This window comes from Boleophthalmus pectinirostris, unplaced genomic scaffold, assembly GCF_026225935.1.
Source record: "Boleophthalmus pectinirostris isolate CB_2022bp ecotype Guang Dong unplaced genomic scaffold, ASM2622593v1 HiC_scaffold_16, whole genome shotgun sequence".
NCBI classification, from domain to species: Eukaryota; Metazoa; Chordata; class Actinopteri; order Gobiiformes; family Gobiidae; genus Boleophthalmus; species Boleophthalmus pectinirostris.
Window position 1 is genome coordinate 10,932,131 of NW_026571095.1, and position 19,541 is coordinate 10,951,671.

The 19,541-nt window shown below is 38.8% G+C and overlaps 3 protein-coding genes across 3 annotated transcripts; 2 read left to right on the forward strand and 1 right to left on the reverse strand.

Annotated features, from left to right (window-relative positions):
• The first annotated feature begins 71 nt into the window (after positions 1–71).
• Positions 72–7,513, forward strand: gpaa1 (glycosylphosphatidylinositol anchor attachment 1). Its single transcript, XM_020922959.2, has 13 exons — positions 72–201; positions 478–558; positions 639–818; positions 1,308–1,419; positions 1,507–1,654; positions 2,125–2,226; positions 2,337–2,533; positions 3,151–3,347; positions 3,923–4,076; positions 4,373–4,441; positions 4,527–4,720; positions 5,804–5,974; positions 6,260–7,513. The coding sequence occupies exons 2-13, from the start codon at positions 485–487 to the stop codon at positions 6,501–6,503; spliced, it is 1,842 nt and encodes a 613-aa protein (XP_020778618.1). The 5' UTR covers positions 72–201; positions 478–484; the 3' UTR covers positions 6,504–7,513.
• A 314-nt stretch (positions 7,514–7,827) lies between these two features.
• Positions 7,828–12,973, reverse strand: LOC110158338 (ranBP-type and C3HC4-type zinc finger-containing protein 1). Its single transcript, XM_055151622.1, has 9 exons — positions 12,514–12,973; positions 11,708–11,882; positions 10,730–10,813; positions 10,505–10,646; positions 10,322–10,412; positions 9,776–10,058; positions 9,521–9,612; positions 9,326–9,427; positions 7,828–9,242 (listed from the first exon to the last, which is right to left on the reverse strand). The coding sequence occupies exons 1-9, from the start codon at positions 12,769–12,771 to the stop codon at positions 9,192–9,194; spliced, it is 1,278 nt and encodes a 425-aa protein (XP_055007597.1). The 5' UTR covers positions 12,772–12,973; the 3' UTR covers positions 7,828–9,191.
• A 410-nt stretch (positions 12,974–13,383) lies between these two features.
• LOC110159563 (alanine aminotransferase 2-like) lies at positions 13,384–19,536 on the forward strand. Its single transcript, XM_020924133.2, has 11 exons — positions 13,384–13,515; positions 13,680–13,769; positions 13,840–13,948; positions 14,637–14,770; positions 15,011–15,257; positions 15,817–15,896; positions 16,749–16,885; positions 18,123–18,294; positions 18,382–18,537; positions 19,145–19,257; positions 19,332–19,536. The coding sequence occupies exons 1-11, from the start codon at positions 13,408–13,410 to the stop codon at positions 19,420–19,422; spliced, it is 1,437 nt and encodes a 478-aa protein (XP_020779792.1). The 5' UTR covers positions 13,384–13,407; the 3' UTR covers positions 19,423–19,536.
• Positions 19,537–19,541: the final 5 nt, after the last annotated feature.

Consider the following 19,541-nt stretch of genomic DNA (forward strand, 5'->3'; position numbering starts at 1 on the left):
TTGGTTTCGAGACATTTTTACAATACTGTTGTTTTCTTGCGGTCCCATGTTGCGGTCTGTGGAGAATTCATTTCCCGTCCGTCGGATTTTCTGCCCCCCGGAAACAAGGAAGTAGCAGTGCAGCAGTCCTAGCAGCATCTGGCTCAGGAAAAATCTTTTATCTTTTATAGCTGGATGTCACCCCCTGTAAGGTGTAAATAGGTATGTCGTCATTTATATTTCAATCCAATTAATAATTTAAGCGATAAATAATGACTCTTAGAAACAGTATAATGTTTTAAAGCGTAATTGATGCCGATGGCTGCAGTGAGACAGTGTGTAAATGAATGGTGGCACAATGTTTTTTACACTGTAGAGCAATAGTACTAAAATCACACTTGGATTGGCAAGATTTATGACACACTGTGTATATTTTAAGACAGCACATTGGAAGTAAATATTGTGCAATGCTGATTTTATTTGTATTTTGTATACCAGACACAATATGGGGCTCCTGTCTGACCCAAACAGGAGAAGGGCTTTGATCACTCTTCTCACCCGCCTCAATGCTCCTATATGGTAGGTCCCCAATAGTTACAATATGCTACAACATGCGCATACAACATTCACTGACTCTGATTCTCTGTCACTGTCTCCAGTGTGGTCTGCTACATGGCGGGTGTGGCCTGGTTCATGGGGCTTGCCTTTGAGCCCTTCACTCTACGGACGTACATGTCAGAGAACGCCATGGGCTCCACTATGGTAGAGGAGCGTTTCCCGGCTGGAGAGAGAGCTCTGGCCACAGGCAGGGAGTTTGCAGCACACAAGAGGAAAGCTGGGTGAGGAAAGAACATTTGATTATATTATATTGTACAACTCTTTCCAACATTTTTGTGAGATCAGTTCAGAATTCAGTGATGCTGAATGATAAGGCATTGTAACTGTATTTATCCCTTTGCTATAACTAGAACTAATCCATTTAATCCATCCAACCCAAAACATGCTACATACGTCTACAGGAAGAACAGCTGATAGGCAAGGTCAGTTAAATACAATCAACCAATGAACCTACCCAGGGACTACAGGTGGAAATTAGCACTAGTGCTACAACCTGGTACAATGCATCTCTCCTGTTAAGGTTATGTAAAAAAATGTGCATTGTCCCTGTCTCAAAATTAAAAAAAATCTCAGAATCTACTTACACAGACTGAACAATATTCTATTTATTTTACCGGATAAGTAATTATTATTTTTCATATTTTTTTTGGAAAAAATGTCTCATTCTAGTTGATAAATGTTCTATGTGTGTCCTAATTTGTCATTTTCAGTGGTATGCCAGTGGATTGGCTGGTGAAGACGATGCAGGCTCGTGGGCTAGAAGTTTATACCCAAAGATTCTCTCGCACCCTTCCTTTCCCTGATGAAAACAAGGAGAGATATGTGAGTTCATGTAACAGCTGTGTCCTGTATACACAAAAGACAAAATTAATACTTAATTATAAATATGAATTTAACTTTTGAATGCAGATGGTGAAAGGCACAAACGTGTATGGAATCCTTCGAGCCCCCAGAGCTCCACGGACAGAAGCCCTGGTGCTGAGTGCTCCGTGCAGTCCAGGAGATGACAACAACCAGGCTGTGGGGCTGCTGCTTGGACTGGCACAATACTTTAGAAGTAAGTAATGTACAAAAAGCACAGTGGTATGATAATGCAAAGTTGGTAACAATACCTTCAATAATATTTTGTAATTGTGCAGCATCTATTCCATATCTTCTTACAAATTAATATATCTTTTACAATTAAATTGGCACAAAACCAGGACAAATCTGGGACTAAACGTAAAACTAAACATAGACTAGACCAGAACTGAACACTAGAACATAACCAAACCAAGTCCACATCAGGACAAAAATGGGCGATTAGTGACTAAATAACAACAATTGTAAAAACATCCATAAAAGAACTTGTATTGTGCATTTTGCTTATCCACCACAAGATGCTCCTTTATAGTTGAAAAACACACTAAAAGTAAATAATTCTTTTAGATTCAGCAAGTTACCAAACCTACACTAATTATCATGTCCATATTTAAATGCTAAGTTCTTTATGTATAACTAATGTGATTACTGTTTATCATGACACAGATCAAATTTACTGGGCTAAGGACATCATATTCTTGGTGAATGAGCATGATCTGATTGGCATGCAGGCTTGGCTGGAAGGCTACCACCACACCAACACAACCGGTATGCAATTTATAAATACTTCATACTTTATATATTATTTACGATGTATATGCCAGACTCTGAAAGATGTTTATATTTAACCGCAATATAAAATTACCTGCTTCTTTTAGGCATGGATTGGTCTCCTCTGCAGGGTCGTGGAGGTTCAATCCAAGCGGCCTTGTCTATAGAACTAAACAGTGACGTTGTGACCAGTTTAGATCTTGTTTTGGAGGGCCTGAATGGGCAGCTTCCCAACCTAGACTTGGCAAATCTTTTCTATGCATTTTGCCAGAAGATTGGAGTCCTCTGCACCATTCAAGGAAAGGTAGCATAACCACATCATCAGTTTTAAAGTGCATATGGCAGGTTTTCATGTTTTTCAAATTATGACTTGGTTTGTTGGGATAGGTCTTGTTGTAAATATTTTTCATTATTTTAAGTGGCAGTTTGCAGAAAGCAAAAAGCTAAAAAGAACGGTATATAAATACAAGAAGCATTGTTGAGTTTTAATATGAATACCTCTATCTTTGTCATCAACAACCAAGAAGTCATCCAAAATTCAGGGACAATTTACACGGAAGGAAGACATTTTTCTTAAACTTTCATTTAACAAAATAAAGATGCTGTCATTTGCTTTTATTTGTCTAACCATAACTATTGTGTTATTTCGATGAATTTTGGTTCTTAAGTTGTGGTTGCTAGTTAACAGTTATGAAATTACTGTCATCTGCTGCCCATGTCCAACCAGGAAGTAAAAATAGAAATTTCACTAAAACAACAATAGAACAACAATAGGAAACTAGATAAATAGTTAAATAAAATTATACAAACTATGATTCACTGAAACTAGTACTCTAACTTGCCATATCCACTGGGTTCTAAAAGTGTTATTAGAAGTCCATTGTATATAGTAATATATATGTATTTTTTATGTGTATTTAGTTACAGAGGAACGATTGGGACAGTGTTTCGGGCTATAGTCATGCTGTCCAAACGATGATGCTGATGGTGATGAAGCAGGCCAGCGGTCGGCCGTGGGGAGATCACGGCCTGTTTCTGCGCTACCACATTGAAGCAGCCACCATCAAAGGAATCAACAGCTTCAGACAATACAAGACTGACGCTACCACTATTGGCAGGTCAGTGTACATTTATATAAATACATTTGGAAAGGAGATGTGTTAAATAATCAGAAGCTAATTTTTAAACAATGAACAAAAATATACAAGAAAAATCTGTCAGTTCATCAGAGATGTTATTGCATTCTGTGTATTGTTCGAAAGTATAACCTTAAACTAATCTATCACCATGGTAACACCACTAGACCAAGTTACAGATCAGATTTGTGAAGAGATAATACTGTTAGATAGAGATAGAGAAAGTTGCAACTACATGCTGGGTCCAAGTACGAAAATTGTACAAAAGGAAAAAGAAAACGTCACCTTGTGGTGTCATTAAAATACAAAGCTCTAAAGAACTGCAGTGCGGATCAGTTTTTTTTTCTTTTGCACAGATCTGTGAGGCAACACTGTTCACTGTGAGAACATATATATTTTTAAAACAATAAAAACACCCAAGTATTCAATAAGTTTAATACCATATTGTAGAGGATCCCAGGCAGCATCTCCATGGAAGCAAGTACATGGCTGACCCTTCTCCAGAAAAGATTACATAGGGCACCTTTTAATACTGTTTTCTTTCGTGTATCTTTTAGACTCCTTGAAGGGATGTACCGTAAGCTGAACAATCTCCTGGAGCGTCTTCACCAGTCCTACTTCTTCTACCTCATGCCTTCACTGTCACATTTTGTCTCCATCGGATACTACATGCCTGCCTTTGGTCTGTTGGCCGCCATCCTCTTCATGCGTGTATCCTTTAAACTGGTTCAATCAAAATACATGAATGTGAATAGAACAACATGCAGTTGTAGCAGGAATAGTAAACAATAGTAAAGGTATAGCTATGTTTTAATTAAAGGGAGCAAATACATTTTTACAACAGTATTTTGTTTTTAAACCACTATATGCACATCAATAGTATAATACTGTAGTGCTGACACCTCTTAATTTTGTGAAAAGTTCCCAAAACATGTTCCTGACAATATATATTTACAGCAGCCAGCCAATATTTCTAAATTTGGTTACTGCCCTTAACAATGAAATAGGCCTTAGATCTTTGGGTTCAACTGACAGCTCCACCACCACCAGAAGATGGAGTTGCTCCCATTAAACAAGTCAGCAACATTTCCTTTGTATTTAATAAACATATTTATACTTGTTTTTAACATATGACAATAACCATTGTTTTGCTTTGTACAGTCCAGTATGGGGGTCCTGTCAGTGCTGACCCCTCTGGTGATCAGTCATGTGACCGGAGCAGCTCTGTATGCACTCCCCATCCACTTCCAGGAGGTGGCAGTAGAACACTTCCCTGTGTCTGAGACTGAGGCTGTGGTGCTGACGGCTATTGCAGTGTACACAGCTGGCCTGGCACTACCACACAACACACACAGGTACAAAACTATTAGTAATTTGTGTTCAAATAGAAGGTATTTCGTCTCCCATGAATTTCTTAATTTTAAATTATTTAGTTTTGACCCAAGTAGGATTTATTGAGACAATGAAGAATAGAAAAATATTCGGCAAACAGCATATATGTGGTACCACTGAGTCATATGGCAGCGTATTTTTTACAATTTACAATTTCAGTTCTATTATTAGTAGCCTCATTATGTCTCTATAGCACCTCAGGCCTTAGGAGATAAAATATGTGCAATCAGCTGATCACTGGGACATGCTCCAGTGTGTCGTCTGTAGAGAGTTAGTCAGAGAGTCAGTCAGTAAGTAACTTTTCTGTTAAAACAGAAATGTTTTTCTAATAAAATCAAAAACTTTTTTTTTTATTCAAGTGAATGCAATGTACTGCCGTAAATCACAACTCTGGATGGTATGATTGCAGTTTCATTCATAAACTTGATAGAAATCTCATAAAATTTCATAGTAAATTATACTTTTTGTTTATGCCCTTACAGTTCACTGACAAGGTCTGTATTGTGAATGTGTATTTGAATGGAGGTGAATTTAATAATGACAAAATACAAATATGCATTTCTGGTGTTTATGCATGTCTGTAATATCTCCAGAATGTCATTTTTGGGACAGTAACTTTTTTGAGTAACTGCCTGCATCGTTTACTTTGTCAGCACTGAGTTATGGTGTGGTTTTCATTTTTAAACATTAGCATAAACATTAGCAAGTCCACCCAGCTTTGTTGTATTTAGGGCTGGGCATCGAAAGATTCACTTGTATCAAAACCTCAGTGTTGATATTCATTAAATCATTTCAGATATTTTTAGGTTGTTATTTTTAAAGAAACTATTTAACTGAATCAAAAATCCAGATCAATCAATGTTAGGAAAATGGAAGAATTCTTATTTTTGCTTTATCACTGTTATGCTGTTTGAACTTTTAACATATCTGGCTGTTACTGTTTAAAGCTTACTTATTGCATCCAAACCTCTGTTGCGTTCCAAATAGCAGGACCCCCCTAACCACATGTCTGGGTATGTCTGGTGTTGTCTGGTTGTGTGTTACAGGCTGCTGTCAGGAGAAGGCACGGAGCAGGGCTGGAGGGTGCTGAAGCTCGTGGCAGTGCTGTATCTGGCCGTGCTGTTGGGCTGCACCGCTCTTATTAACTTCTCTCTGGGCTTCATCCTGGCTCTCACTCTAGTGCCCATTGCAGCCTTCGTCACACCGCATGTCCCCAAGTAAGAAATGAATGCATAACTATGAGCATATCCTTTCAGAATTAGTTTTTTGCTTTAGTTTCATTTAAAGCAGCTCCCATCAGACACCACATTTTTTTCCTGTTACCCTGAAAAATATGCACCCTATGTGATTGGGGTTGTCTCTCCACAAATCTGACCTATATTTGACCACAGGGATGCTGGAATGCTGATGAACATACATAAATACAATTTCATGACTGTAAAAAAGTGAGAAAAATTTAAGTGATTTGAGAAAAGTTAATTATTTTGTTTATCTTCTCCTAGGGTGCTGTCAGCTTTCATCTTGGTGCTCCTGAGTCCGGCCTGCACCTTGCTCTTCTCCGTCTTCTTCTTCCAGGAGTTGCAGGAGATGCCCGTGAGCTTCCAGGAGGGTTGGATGCTTTTCCTGTCCGTCATATCTCAGGGAATTCTGGACCACTCCCTGTACGGATCTCTGGTTTACCCCCTCATCTCCCTGCTCGTCTACCCATGCTGGCTGCTTTTCTGGAACATCCTTTTCTGGAACTAGAGCCTACAATGATGAGAGTTGAATTTGATAAGAACTTATTTGCAGGCCATTAAGACTTTAAATGACCTTTGACCCAAGGAATAGGATGAGGGAGTGTGCTGTGTACGCATCTGTTGATTCAAGAGTGTAGCTCCCTCTACTGATCATCAGGTCTCTGGGAATGTAGGGAACTTTTTGTTTTAAAGACTCACTCTAAGAAATTACAGGAATACAGTATAGCAATTGAAAACTCAGCTGGACAAAAGTTTTAGAGTGAAGATGTTTGCTACTCAGCCAAGCAGCTTCTTCTGTTCTGGTCATGTACTACTGGGACATCTCTGTAGGAGGAGGATTTGTTTACAGTTTTCACTTGGTCTATTGAACTACAATAAGTATGAAATGTCTGCAAAAAATCTTTACTTCACAAAACTTTTGTCCACTTGATAGAATTGAATTTTCTTTTGTTATGAAACCTACCTGAACAACTGAGGGATTACACAGGAATAAAGTCTATGTTTTTAAGGGGTTCTATGTTGTATTTGCAGCTAAACACTGTATATTTATTGAAATGATTAATTTTTTATTAGGTTTTCAGCATAAAATCGAAACACAAATCTAAAATATTTTTCAGCAAAAATTAAAAACTTCAGATGAAATCGTTAAAAGCAGACAGTATTTAGTAAACCTATAGTATCTGCAGTTGGAATAGTTTGCTATTCTTTCACATTCTGTTAATAATCAAATTAAATAAACAATAAATTGTGAAATCTTACTTTAAAAAACTAGAACACTGATAAATAATGGTAAATCAGTAACACAGAAACAGAAATGACTAAATTACACTATACTTGCAAATGTTACAATTGTTTTTTGCCTTTATAAAATTTTAATGTTCTTTTTGCACTGTTTTTTGTTCTGTATGTTATGGGAGGTGGCTTGTGTCTGAGCCATCATGACAAAGGGTACTAGATTTGACTGCCTTTTACATGTTTTTTTATTTATACTGTTGAAATAAAATGTGAAATAAATGTGTTATTTTGTTGAAAAAATACCACTAATAACTATTTATTTAGATTACTAATAGTCAAAAGTATTGATAATCAGAGACTAATCAATACAAAATCTAGTATCAAAACTAAATACTAATTTGAAGTATAAAAAAAAGTTACATTCACAGGACAGAAATGACCCTTTCCTGAATAGCTTTAGTATCTTTTATAATTACCATGGTATCGGAATCGGTATTGACTATAGAGCCTATTTCTTAGTATCGAAATCAACTTTGAAATGTAAATATCATGACAACACCCAACATAAAAAAAGAGAAAGAAATTGACTATAGCAGTCATAGTTGAATTGTGTTTATTCAGCTAAAATTGTACAGCATTATGTACTCAAGCAGATCCTTCCAGACAGAATCAAGTAAATTAGATGAACAATGAAAATGTACATCCTTTGCACAATCTCAGATAAAAATAATACACTTAATACAATGTTATAAAAATTAAAAGCACTTGACAAACCCTGTAAACACAACATATCTCCTCACCCTCTCTCCCCATTCACTTCCAGTAGGGTTAAATGGCACCAGCTGCAGTTAAAACAGTTTGGTACAAGGCTTATTTTTTCACTTAATCATTACCATCTCGTATCACAAAATGTCCCACGAAATCTCCAACTCCAAAAGACCACGCATTAGAACCCCCTTTAAAATAAATAGAAAGCAGTCTGTGTTTTGTCTCCATAGCACAACAAGCCTAAAATAAATAGTCTTGCTAAAATTGGGGTGGCTGCCTTGACTATGTGATGTGGCTATGAACTCTGCAGGTTACATGCTACAGTGTCCCACAGACCCTCAGTGCACGTCCCATTAACTATAGGCAGGCTGCGTTCACTATGGCGCAAAACGAGGTCTACATGCAGTTTTAAAGGGGCATTGAGTAACTTTTCTGGAATGGAGCGTTTGCGGTATGGCATTACACTCCTCTATCTCCATGGAGTCAAGTCAGACCTGTGGAGAGGTGACCCCACTCACAGTTACAATGCAAGTTTTCAAGGTTTTTTTTTGGCATTATAAAGACATAATTATATAAAAGCATTAAGTTAAGTTAAGTAAGGCATTAAGTTTAATGCCATACTAAGAAACACTCCAACCAAATCAATGACATCTCCATGGAGACAAATAACTGAAAAGTTACATAGTGCACTTTCAAACTGGTGAGACTTTTTTACCTCACTTGTTAGAATAGTGAACTTGGTTTTGATATGCTCCTCTAGCCAAACAACATGGTAATTAGTGAGATTAGGAAATTAGGAAAATAATGAGAAACAGAACTAGTGGTTAAAATTAAATAAAATGTAATGAGCTGTTTGAGTAATTTCTTGTAATGTCAGAAGTTAATAAATTAGGCTACACAAACAAATAATCAAGGAGTTTGTGTTGTCCTACCCACTTTCATTTTTTTGTTGCTAAATAGAGGCCTGATTGTAAATAATAATTGTCATAATTAAAATGTGAAACTCTGGTCTAGATTAAAGATTTTGCAACTCTGTAAAAAAAGCAACAGAAGAGCCTGCACACAGTGAACGCAGCCTTATGAGTTTGAGTTAAATAGTAAGACGTTAACCACATAGCCTGTGTAATAAAGTGTATGGTTAACCTCCATTCTGTGTCAGCGTATACACATTAATGAACATTCCACCAGACAGTCAGCTACAGCCTAAACCAGCATCTGCCCGCTCCTCTCGCCTTCCTTTGTCCTGTACAAATAAGACAAGTGTTAATATGAAAGCTGATGGGAGTTATTGGTATATGGAGGCATTGATGGGGCATTAAGGGGCACCTGTAGGGCGTGTGAGTCGGGGCGGGCCGTGGCACAGATCTCACAGCCGGGGCGAGATGGCTTGTTGATGAACGTGCACAAGGGACAGGCCCATTCTGTTTGCTAAAAGTGAAAAATATGCAAGTTAATCTATATTTTAAAAGGAACTTAGTACTAAAACATTTTCATAACAATGAACTAAACAAGATGACTCACTTGTGTTTTACTGGCTTTGTTGGTTTTGTCATTTATTTGTAGATTCTCAAAGTCTAGGATGTCCTTAAGGTCAACTGCTGACCCCGAGCCACCTGCAGACCAAACCAGTGTCATATATAAAAAAAAAAAAAGGAAATTATTTTATGTAAATGCACATCTCCTAACTAAAGCTTTGCAGAACTAAAGAAATATAGAAAAAATGCAGAAATATGAACATAGAAATATGCACAAGAGTAGCCTAGTAGCAGCTGAGACCTTGATTATTGTGTAGCCTGGTAGGCAGGGTGCTGTAACCCCTACGGTCTTGGGACATGGGGCCATTTCCTGGAGGAGGAGGAGGGGCAAGGAGGGCACTCTCCAGGTCCTGTTGGAACAGCTGTCTGGTGATGCGTGCCTGGCGAGCGGAGATCAGGTACAAGTACGCTGTGTCCCCATCTTTCTGCACCCCATAAGAGGCCAGAGACCTGGGGTCTGTGCACAGGCACTGGCCAATCACCCAGCGCTGCACCCGTGGGTGAAAACCATACTCAAGGAACACCTATAGAAGACACAAGGCAGCTTCACACATGTTCTATGGACATCTGCATCATTTGGTTTAAATCACCATTGATAATGTTTATGGTATGATTGCAGAGAAGAAAATGTAGAGTCCCCATTAGCAAATGCATTTTCAGATCATACACACAGAAAAGGAAGACACAGTGAGAGAAAAGGGTGGGAAAAAAGTGAAAAACATTTGAGCTTTTTTCAAATGCAAGAAAGACACATATAAATCAACACTGAGGTTGTGCTTTAACTGACCTGTTGTTTTAGTGCAGCCACTGTCATGTAGGGGAACACTTTAACTGTTACACAACATGACGATGAGACATCCTCCACTACCACTGATAAACTGAAAACAAACAAGAAAAAAACAAAACAAAATTACAATTTTAAAACAAAAAAACTTTCAACTATTTGCCACATGTGCCCTTGCCCTCTTACTTAATTTCCCCCTCTGTGTAGTTGTTCTGAGCTAACTGGATGGTGAGAGCTGCTTTCTGACGAGCCAGGGCTGAGGCATGTTGGGAGGCTGCTTGACTGTCCCCGGCTTCTATCGCTTTGGCCAGCTCCAAACACAGCTCCTCTGCGGTTGAAAGAAGAGGCAGTGGTTTATCAGTGACATCCATAAAAAGAGAAACAACATGGTAACAAACAGGAAGTACTCACCTGAGCGAGGGAGAGAGGGGGCCGAGCTGAACGCCTCTGCTGCTGTCTGTGTACTGTCCGATTCACACGGGTTGATATTTGAAACTGTAACAGAAAACAGAAACTCAGTATGTATTTGTGATTTGTATCATAATGTTTGCTATACTGTGCAATAGAGCTGTCGTGTGTCAAGAATTTCCCTTGCGGTAACTTATACATTTACTTTGGGGATGTATTTGAAAAATATCTGTATAAACACCCAAGCCTAAGTGGCAGACACGTGCATGTGCACATGTAGTGAGTAACATGCAAAGCCCGTACACCCATGGTAAACCCCCACAGAGGCAGCTGCAGGGGTATGCCTGTACGCACTGTGTGTACCTTTAATGTCCACATTGAATCTAAACGGATGTCACAAAATAGGCATGAGGGAGTGCCACAGTGATTAATTCGTGGTTAAGCATTAACTTTTGTATTTGCATGTATTACCTGCACCTCTTTGTGCAGGTAACAACTTTTGTCCTCATGCAACTATCGCCAAATGAAAAGAAGGTGCACCCCCACAGATACTCCAGCCAGCTGCCGTGGCGTGCCATACATTAGTTTCAATGTGCGCAGGTTCGGGTCAGGTCCTAGTATTTCAACACATTTGCTCAGAGCCACGTAAACATTAATTGGTCGGGCATGTACATGGAGCCTCATAAAAATGCAAAATGCGGTTACCGCAGTCACCTGAACACTCGGGCGGTGATCATACAATATTGCGGTTACTGTGACAGCCCTAACATGCAATTACTAAAAAAGTGAAGTAATTTGAAGGAATCTATTTAATGTAAACTTAATGAAACACATTTTTACAACAGTGAGTGAATTGTAAAATCATTTGAAAGATAGCATTAAGTTTGTTTCATTTGAGTCATTTTTAATCTGCTATTTTTATACACTATAGTTTCACTCCCTCCTTTATTCTCTTTTAGTCTATGATGATGAAGTCCATACCTCTATGTGCCTCTCTGAGTGAGGACATGACCACAGTGGCCCACTCCTCGGCCTCCCGGTCACAGCGGAAGTTGAAACGGATGCAGTCATGTGGAGGAGCAGCCAGACGCATCTCATGACAGCGAGGGGACTTCACCTCATACTGCACCGAGCGCAGATCGAACTCTGCAATGAACTGAGGACATAAAGCACAAAAATACACATCTTAAAGGTAATCAGAGTTGCCAATTTTTTCCAATTCCATCTTGAATCTACAATAAGTTAAAGTCCTTGTAAGCTACAAACAATAATGTCTACCTTAAACCAGTTTAGTATGGATGTTGAGGTCCAACAAAATAATTCAGAATAAAGTCACAGAACCCTCCTCAACCAGCAATGAGGACATGTTCTCACTGGAAATTCTAGGCCACCAAAGTGATGATCTGTTGCTCTGCTTGTAAATCTTGGCAGTTCTTTTGGACTTGTCCTTTGGACGTGGTTGAGAAGATGAAAATAACCTATGAGTTTAGCAGCTTAATAATCATGGTAAACCTGAAATAATGTTGCATTTTGGTGCAGTAGTTTACTGTTGTCGGATAAACACAGTCCTGTGTGAATATAGGGCTGAATATGGCCAGTGTGTTTCTGATCTTTAGAGTTGAGGTTTGGGGATGTTACCAGTAATTGATGTGGCACATTGTGTATTTATCATGTATGGCCATTGTAAAATGGAGAGATAAGCCGATACATCAACGTGCTTTATCTGGTTCATTCAAAATGTCCCAGCCCTGCCAAACACACAGTAAACACATCCGTGTGGAGCTCACCACGCTACGGCTGCCGCTCGTGTCTCGCAGCGCCAGGCGGAACTCTCCGGCGCGGCTCGGGTCCATGGAGAGCTGCAGGCGGAGAGCCTCGCTCCCTGCCCCGGGAAGGCACAGCGGCCGGATCCCGGAGTGACACACCGAAACCCGGACTGACATAAGTACCGTGTTGCAGCAGGCGGCGGGGGCAGGGCCGCCGCACACAGCCTGCTGAGAGGCAGGTAGCGGGGCTGGAGGAGCCCATCCCGAGCTCAGAGCCATGACGCTGCGACGAACCGAACCAGGTCCCGCTGCAGGTGCAACAGAAGCCCGCTGCTGAAGGCCAAGGATCAGACGGTCCTCCGGGCCGTCAACAGAGCGTTTTGTCCAACGTCCACAGTACGCTCTTGACTGTGTTCTGATAAGGGGTCCATGTCTACCCGAACCGAGCAGACACAGAGCGAAAGAAAAACAAAACAGGAAGTGCCACTGTACGCTTTTTATTTATGTCCGACTAGGAACTAAAGTTTAAAAATATTCCATGTCAATCCTGCAAACCTCTGGATAAAATAAAGATAGACTATAGTACACAGTTGATGGTGATCATAAAATAGTCAGAGTCAAATCACCAAATCCAGTCATGAAAAAATATATAGACATAATAGTCTACTCTGCCTTATGCCTATGCCTGTTTGTTTATAGAAACATGTGGTTTGATTATTTGCCCACAGGTTGAAACTTACAAATAGGCCTGCCTCTTTAGGAGCACAAATCAATTCTACAGAGACCTGGCTTCGAGTAGAGTTAAACATTCACCTATGTGATGATTATCCGAGCTCATATCACTGTGTTGTACTTTCTATATAAAGTTGTTTAGTTGGAGCTCCACAGTGAATGAAGCAGAGGTGACTAGAGAGGATGTCTGTGGTTCTTCAGAAGATCAATTCTAGTGTGAGGAGCATAAGGCCCATGCAGGACACAGCTCTGGCCCAACGAGCAGGGCAGATTAAAGAGGAGCTCAGGCAGGTTTGTTGTACTTATTCATCTTTTTTTCTATGTTTCTTTTTTTTTTTTTTTTTTTCATTTTGAACTATCAGAGAAACATTTACCCTCTTGATAAGGGAGGTATTCACTCTTGACTTTAGAAATGTGTTACAATATATGTCTTATATTCTTGTACGTTTGTGCAGGGAGTGAAAAAGCCCTACATTAAGATAATCGACTTGACATGGGGCGACCCCCATAGACACGGCCTCAAGCCCCTCACATTTGCCCGACAGGTAACTCCTGTTTACACTACTTTGTTTCACCTGTTTGGGATTAATATTTCGTATTTGTCACATGTTTTAGGTTTTGGCTGCATGTCTGTACCCAAAGCTCTTGAATGATGACACTCTCCCTGCAGATGTGAGGCAGAGAGCTCAAGGGCTGCTCAGCGAGTGTCAAGGGGGCAGCATGGGTAAGTGTATAGCTGTGGTAAAATAAACTGAAAATAAATACACGCTACATTCTGTCTGTACTTTTGCCAGTCACAGATGAAATCTGTGGAGAGGCGAGCACACCCACAGTAAGAATGCATGTCTTTCAAACGCAATAAAAACACTGTATATGCATTTGTTGTAAACCAGTATAGGTTTTGTGGAGATACTGGCATGTCGCAGACTGATCTCATCTGATCTCTGAAGTTAAGCAAGGCCAGGCCTGGTTAGTAATTTGATGGGTGACTTTTGGGAACATCAGGTGCCAGAGTGGGGTGCCAGTGGCAAAAACTGTTGTTGTGTCCATAGGCAAGACACTTGGCCTAGTAATATGGTGTGTGTGAGTGTTTATGGTGGTCGGAGGAGCCATAGGCGCAGATTGGCAGCCTTGCTCCCAGGGTTAGCTGTTGCTACAATAGTAGCTTACTGGCAGCTGTGGAGTGAATGAATAATGCTCTGTCAAGTGCTTTGGGAGTCTTGAAACGGACCTTATAAAACGTATAAAATAGATTACACGTTATACAATACATTATTAAGTTTTGATACCTACTGCTGAACTCAACTTGTTCAAGGTAAAGCAATAACAACTCTATGGAGCAAGCAAAAAAGTTGCATGGCGCAAGGTCAAATAACTTTATAGAATTGTACTTATCTATTTTTGTTTTCCAGGTTCATACACAGACTTGCCCGGCATTCCACAAGTGGCTCGGCAGATTTCAGAGTTCATTGTGAGACGAGATGGAGGTGTTCCCTCTGACCCGGAAAGCATCCTCATTTCTCCAGGCTCTCAGTGGGCCCTGCAGGTACATTTTGTCTGCTAATACATTTGACAAAGTGCATAAATAGAGCTCTTATTTTCAAATATATGTGACTGATGTTATTAACACAATCAATTAATTCATTCATCCATTCGTGCTACTGTGTTGTTGGAAAGTCTCATCTGGAATATTTTCTGGACTTTCCAGTATTAGGAGACGGACAGCACATTTAACTAAACAAGTTCATGATATCCAATTTTAAACTGTTTGTACTTTTATTTGTAGAACATTTTAAGTTTGCTGGTACATGGCAGTGATAGTGCAGTGAGATCGGGGGTGCTGACTCCGCTGCCCTCGCACTGTGTTTCCATCATGTCTGTGGTGGGACTGGGGGGTGTGTCTGTGCCGTACCACCTGTCCGAGGAGCAGGGCTGGGAGGTGCAGGTGGAGGAGCTGAACAGAGTGCTGGAAGCTGCAAAACAAGAGTATGATCCTGTCGCTTTATATGTCATCAATCCTGGAAATCCTTCAGGTAAGATAATAGATAATACTGTAAACTTTAAATGTGCACTTTGTAGGATTGTCCGTCACTTGCTGGTCTCCATGGAGATGTCATTGCTTTGCTTATAATGTTCCACAGTATGGCCATAAACATATCTTGCGTGTATTTTTCAATGTATTTTGAATCCCCAAAACATCTGTAATTGAACAAATACATGATAGATATAAATATTCTAGACAAAGCAATAACTTCTCCACAGAGATAAGGCCAAAATCAGCCTGTAAATAAACTTATTACACCCAATTAAAGGGCTTATCAGAACTGTCTTAACCAATATCATGGAACTGATATCCTCTCCAGCAAATTTTTCACTATTGGCGCAGATATATTCGATACCAGCATCATATCAATACATCCCTACTAGAAATTGTGTTATTGCCATATAATAAACCTTTATCTTTCACAAAATGCCAAAATGGTTATCTACTGAGGAAAAAATAAGTGAAATCATTCTCATATTAACAAATGTAAGCCTACATAACACATAACAGTTTTGTAATGAAAAACAGTACCTTATTTTACATTATAGGTCATGTTCAAAGTAGAAAATCTATCCAAGACGTAATTCGGTTTGCGTCAGAGAAGAGGCTCTTCCTCTTGGCAGATGAGGTTTGTCTAAATATTTTTTATATATTTGTGACATTTGCTGTGAGTGAATGGTGAATGCATTTAACAGATTCATACATCTTTCTAATTTTGACTGGGCTTAGTGAGATACGTCGTAAATATTCATCATAATATTACATCAGTTAAGTGGCAGTTTGTGAAGAAAAGTAGAAAACTAAAATCGAGAAAATAAAGGAAGTTGCGCTGAATTCTTTTACCAAATTCCTTTATTTATGTCATCAACTGCCATCAACTCCATCCAAAATGCAGAGATAATTTACGCACAAAGAAGGATTTTTTTTTTTTTGGGACAGTTTTCTGACAATTGAAAGGTGCACTGTGTAACTTCTAAGGTGGAGGGTCTGTTACTTGCTAGAGATGTTATTTCTTTGCCTGGGATGTCCCACAGTAGGGCATTAAACATATCTCCCTTGCATTTGTTCAATTACAGGTGTTTCATACCTAAAAAAAATACCTTAAAAACATGAATTTTTACCATATGCAGGCTTGCTTCTCCATAGATCTGACCTTTAACCTGTCTCCACTGTGACTACCAAGTTTATCAGAACGGTTGCACAGTGCACCTTTAAACATCGGTTGGATAAAATAACTGTGTTGTCATTTATTTTTATTCATCAACTCATAACTGTTATGCACTTTTTATTTAGTTTTGGCTCTTTACAACATGGTGGTTTTTTGGTAACAAACATCTTAGTATGTCACATCTGCTGCGTTCCAGCCAGAAAGTGAAATTATAATCTTCACCAAAAATGACAAAATTAGAAGATTTTTAGTGAAATGTTTTAAAGAGATGAGTAGTCTAAATTGCCTCATGGACTTTCATTTCATTGACAGGTTTATCAAGACTGCATTTACAAAGACAACATAGAATTTGTGTCCTATAAGAGAGTTTTGGCTGAGATGGGACCTCCTTTTTCTAACACAGTGGAGCTAGCCTCATTTCACTCTGCATCTAAAGGCTTCCTGGGAGAGTGAGTATTCTGTTAACTATATCAACATTACATAACATTATCATCTCTAGGGATGCACCGATCCAGCTTTTTTGCTTTCAGTACCAATTTCGATACTATAGCATTAATCTACGGATACCCAATATCAACAGAAACTAGTGCAGAGATTGAAAATAGCACTTTATTTCCTTTAAACTAAACTAAAATAAGACAAAACTGATCCAAATATGTTCTGTAGCTGTTATTTATCTCTCAAGTAAGAACAGCTTTGTGTAAATAAAAACTCAAACATTATGAGACTTTTCTGTTCAACCAGGATATTGGCTGAACCAGTATTTTGAAGCTGTCAGATATCTGATCCAGCACATTTTTCAGTACTGGTGCCAATATCCGATACCAGTGTCATTTCCCGATTTTGGTGCTAGGTACGTATGTAGACAAAGCACAATAATTATTTAAAACATCATTATAAGAAATACAATACATCAAAATCTTCAAAAGGGAAGACAATGGGCTTTGACACTTTTTGTAATCATTGTACTTCAAACATAGGCACCACTTTATAATAACTAGGCTACATCCTAATTATCCTTAATAAATTATTAACAAAGACCTAATAATTATAGGTCATTAAGTAGTGACTAAGCCTTCTAAGCATTCTTAATTAAGTGGTTAGGATAAAGCCATACTTGTCTCCATTAAGATGTTATTACTTTGCCTAAAATCATCCACAGTATGGCATTAAACCCATCATTCTCCATGGAGACAAGAGGGTTATTCCACCACCAAGTTATAAGTCAGATCTATGCACATCCGCCCCCACTTACAGTAAAAACACAATAAAACATCTGTTATTTTAACAGAAAACAAAACAAAAAACAGGTTAATTTAATGCTATAGTGTGTGCAGTGGAATGTTGCATTACTGGTATTAACAAGAACAACTCCAGTTTATTGTTCCATTTGGTTAGCTATGATGTCATTGGTGTCAACAGAATTTGTCCTTCATTTACTCTATTAGTTCCCTTGGTCAACTCATCTTTCACCACAGAATCATATGCTATGCTCTTCTCATTTTATCTCGACATATTGTGAGTATTCAAGTCACCCGCTTACACTTACTGTACTTTCTAACAGTGTGGAATATGTCAGACAAAGCAAAGAAGAAAAACTGAATAAAATACAGAACCATGCTCCCTTTAGTAATTCTGTTTCTAATTACACCATTTAAAATCATTATTATAATTGTTTCCTTATAGGTGTGGCTTGCGAGGCGGTTACGTGGAGTTGGTGAACTTGGACCCAGCAGTTATGAAACATGTATTCACCATTTTCTCCAAAGACAATGCGCCCACTCCAGGTCAGATAGCCCTGAGTGTGATGGCAAGTCCCCCACAACCAGGAGACCCATCTTACCCCCTCTATAGAATGGTTAGTACATGATAACACCGTATTACTGGTCCTATTGTGAGATAAATGCCATGTCATGTAATTTAATTGTAATTTTTATTGTTGTAGGAGACACAACAAATGCAAACTTTGATCAAAGATAATGTAAGAATAGTGCATGAAGTTTTGAACAGCCTGCCTGGTGTCTCTTGTCAGCCAGTGGAAGGTGGAGCTTTTGCATTTCCAATAATATACCTTCCACCCAAAGCAATTCGAAAAGCAAAGGTTAGCATACTATACTATAAATTCCTACATGAGTGTGGCAGATATAATAGGGCCCGTGTTACACTATTTTCTGACCTGTTATGTTGCTTCTTCATCAAAAACATGCCTAGAGTTTTAATTTGTTTCATTCACACAGATATACAAAAATCCTTCATATTTAGGCTGAGTTCTTATTTCAAACAGAAAACAACTGTCCCACCTCGTGATGCCATGTAGTAATACAGGAAGTGCTCCAATGTGTTTTTAAACTACATACACCTTCACTTGAATCATTTGGATGATTTCAGCCCAGGAATTGCTACTCTTTACAGAGTGTTTTGAGCTCTGGAGATGTAGACAGACTAATAATGAAGGGTTACTCAAACATGTGTGAATGAAACAAAATGCAACTCCTGGTATGATTTTGAGGCAATGACAGCATTATAACTTGGTTAAAACTCAGAAGAATCAATTTTGAATTATATGGGCTTTTAAAAACCCCGAACTCTGAACCAAGATTAGGTCCAAATCAGGACACATGTTAATGCAGCCTTAAAGTGAAATGGAAATACAATAATACATCATAAAAACAAATTGGAATACCAGAGATACCTGAAAATCATTCCAGGAGCTGGGAATGGAGCCAGATACATTTTACTGCCTCAGACTTCTAGAAGATGCTGGTGTATTTTTCAGCCCAGGCTGTGAATACGGACAGAAGGTCGGAACCTACCATATACGGTAAATTATATAATGCAAAATATAATTACCGGTATCTAAATATGTAAATAAATGGCATTAATTCTCTTTTGCAGATTTTGCATTATGGCCACAAGGGGCACTATAGAGGAAACGCTAACGCGCTTCGCCGTCTTTCACACACATTTTATGGATGAGTTTTCTTGAATTAGAACTTTATTTTCTATCATCTCATAATTTACATTTATACCAATGTAAAGAATAAATTAATATAATAATAATAATTCATTAATGATAATTAGTAAAAAATAAGGGGAAAAAAGTCA

What these genes read in the sequence shown, in the direction of transcription:
- gpaa1 (XM_020922959.2), top strand. Translation starts at nt 485, where the DNA reads ATGGGGCTCCTGTCTGACCCAAACAGGAGAAGGGCTTTGATCACTCTT. An exon ending in CCGCCATCCTCTTCATGCGT is followed by an intron (nt 4,077 to 4,372) that starts GTATCCTTTAAA and finishes ACAATGAAATAG; the next exon opens with GCCTTAGATCTTTGGGTTCA. An exon ending in CTACCACACAACACACACAG is followed by an intron (nt 4,721 to 5,803) that starts GTACAAAACTAT and finishes TGTGTGTTACAG; the next exon opens with GCTGCTGTCAGGAGAAGGCA.
- LOC110159563 (XM_020924133.2), top strand. Translation starts at nt 13,408, where the DNA reads ATGTCTGTGGTTCTTCAGAAGATCAATTCTAGTGTGAGGAGCATAAGG. An exon ending in TTAAAGAGGAGCTCAGGCAG is followed by an intron (nt 13,516 to 13,679) that starts GTTTGTTGTACT and finishes ACGTTTGTGCAG; the next exon opens with GGAGTGAAAAAGCCCTACAT. An exon ending in CCCTCACATTTGCCCGACAG is followed by an intron (nt 13,770 to 13,839) that starts GTAACTCCTGTT and finishes CACATGTTTTAG; the next exon opens with GTTTTGGCTGCATGTCTGTA.
- LOC110158338 (XM_055151622.1), bottom strand. Translation starts at nt 12,771, where the DNA reads ATGGCTCTGAGCTCGGGATGGGCTCCTCCAGCCCCGCTACCTGCCTCT. An exon ending in TGGCTGCACTAAAACAACAG is followed by an intron (nt 10,059 to 10,321) that starts GTCAGTTAAAGC and finishes TGTCTTCTATAG; the next exon opens with GTGTTCCTTGAGTATGGTTT. An exon ending in CCGACTCACACGCCCTACAG is followed by an intron (nt 9,243 to 9,325) that starts GTGCCCCTTAAT and finishes TTATTTGTACAG; the next exon opens with GACAAAGGAAGGCGAGAGGA.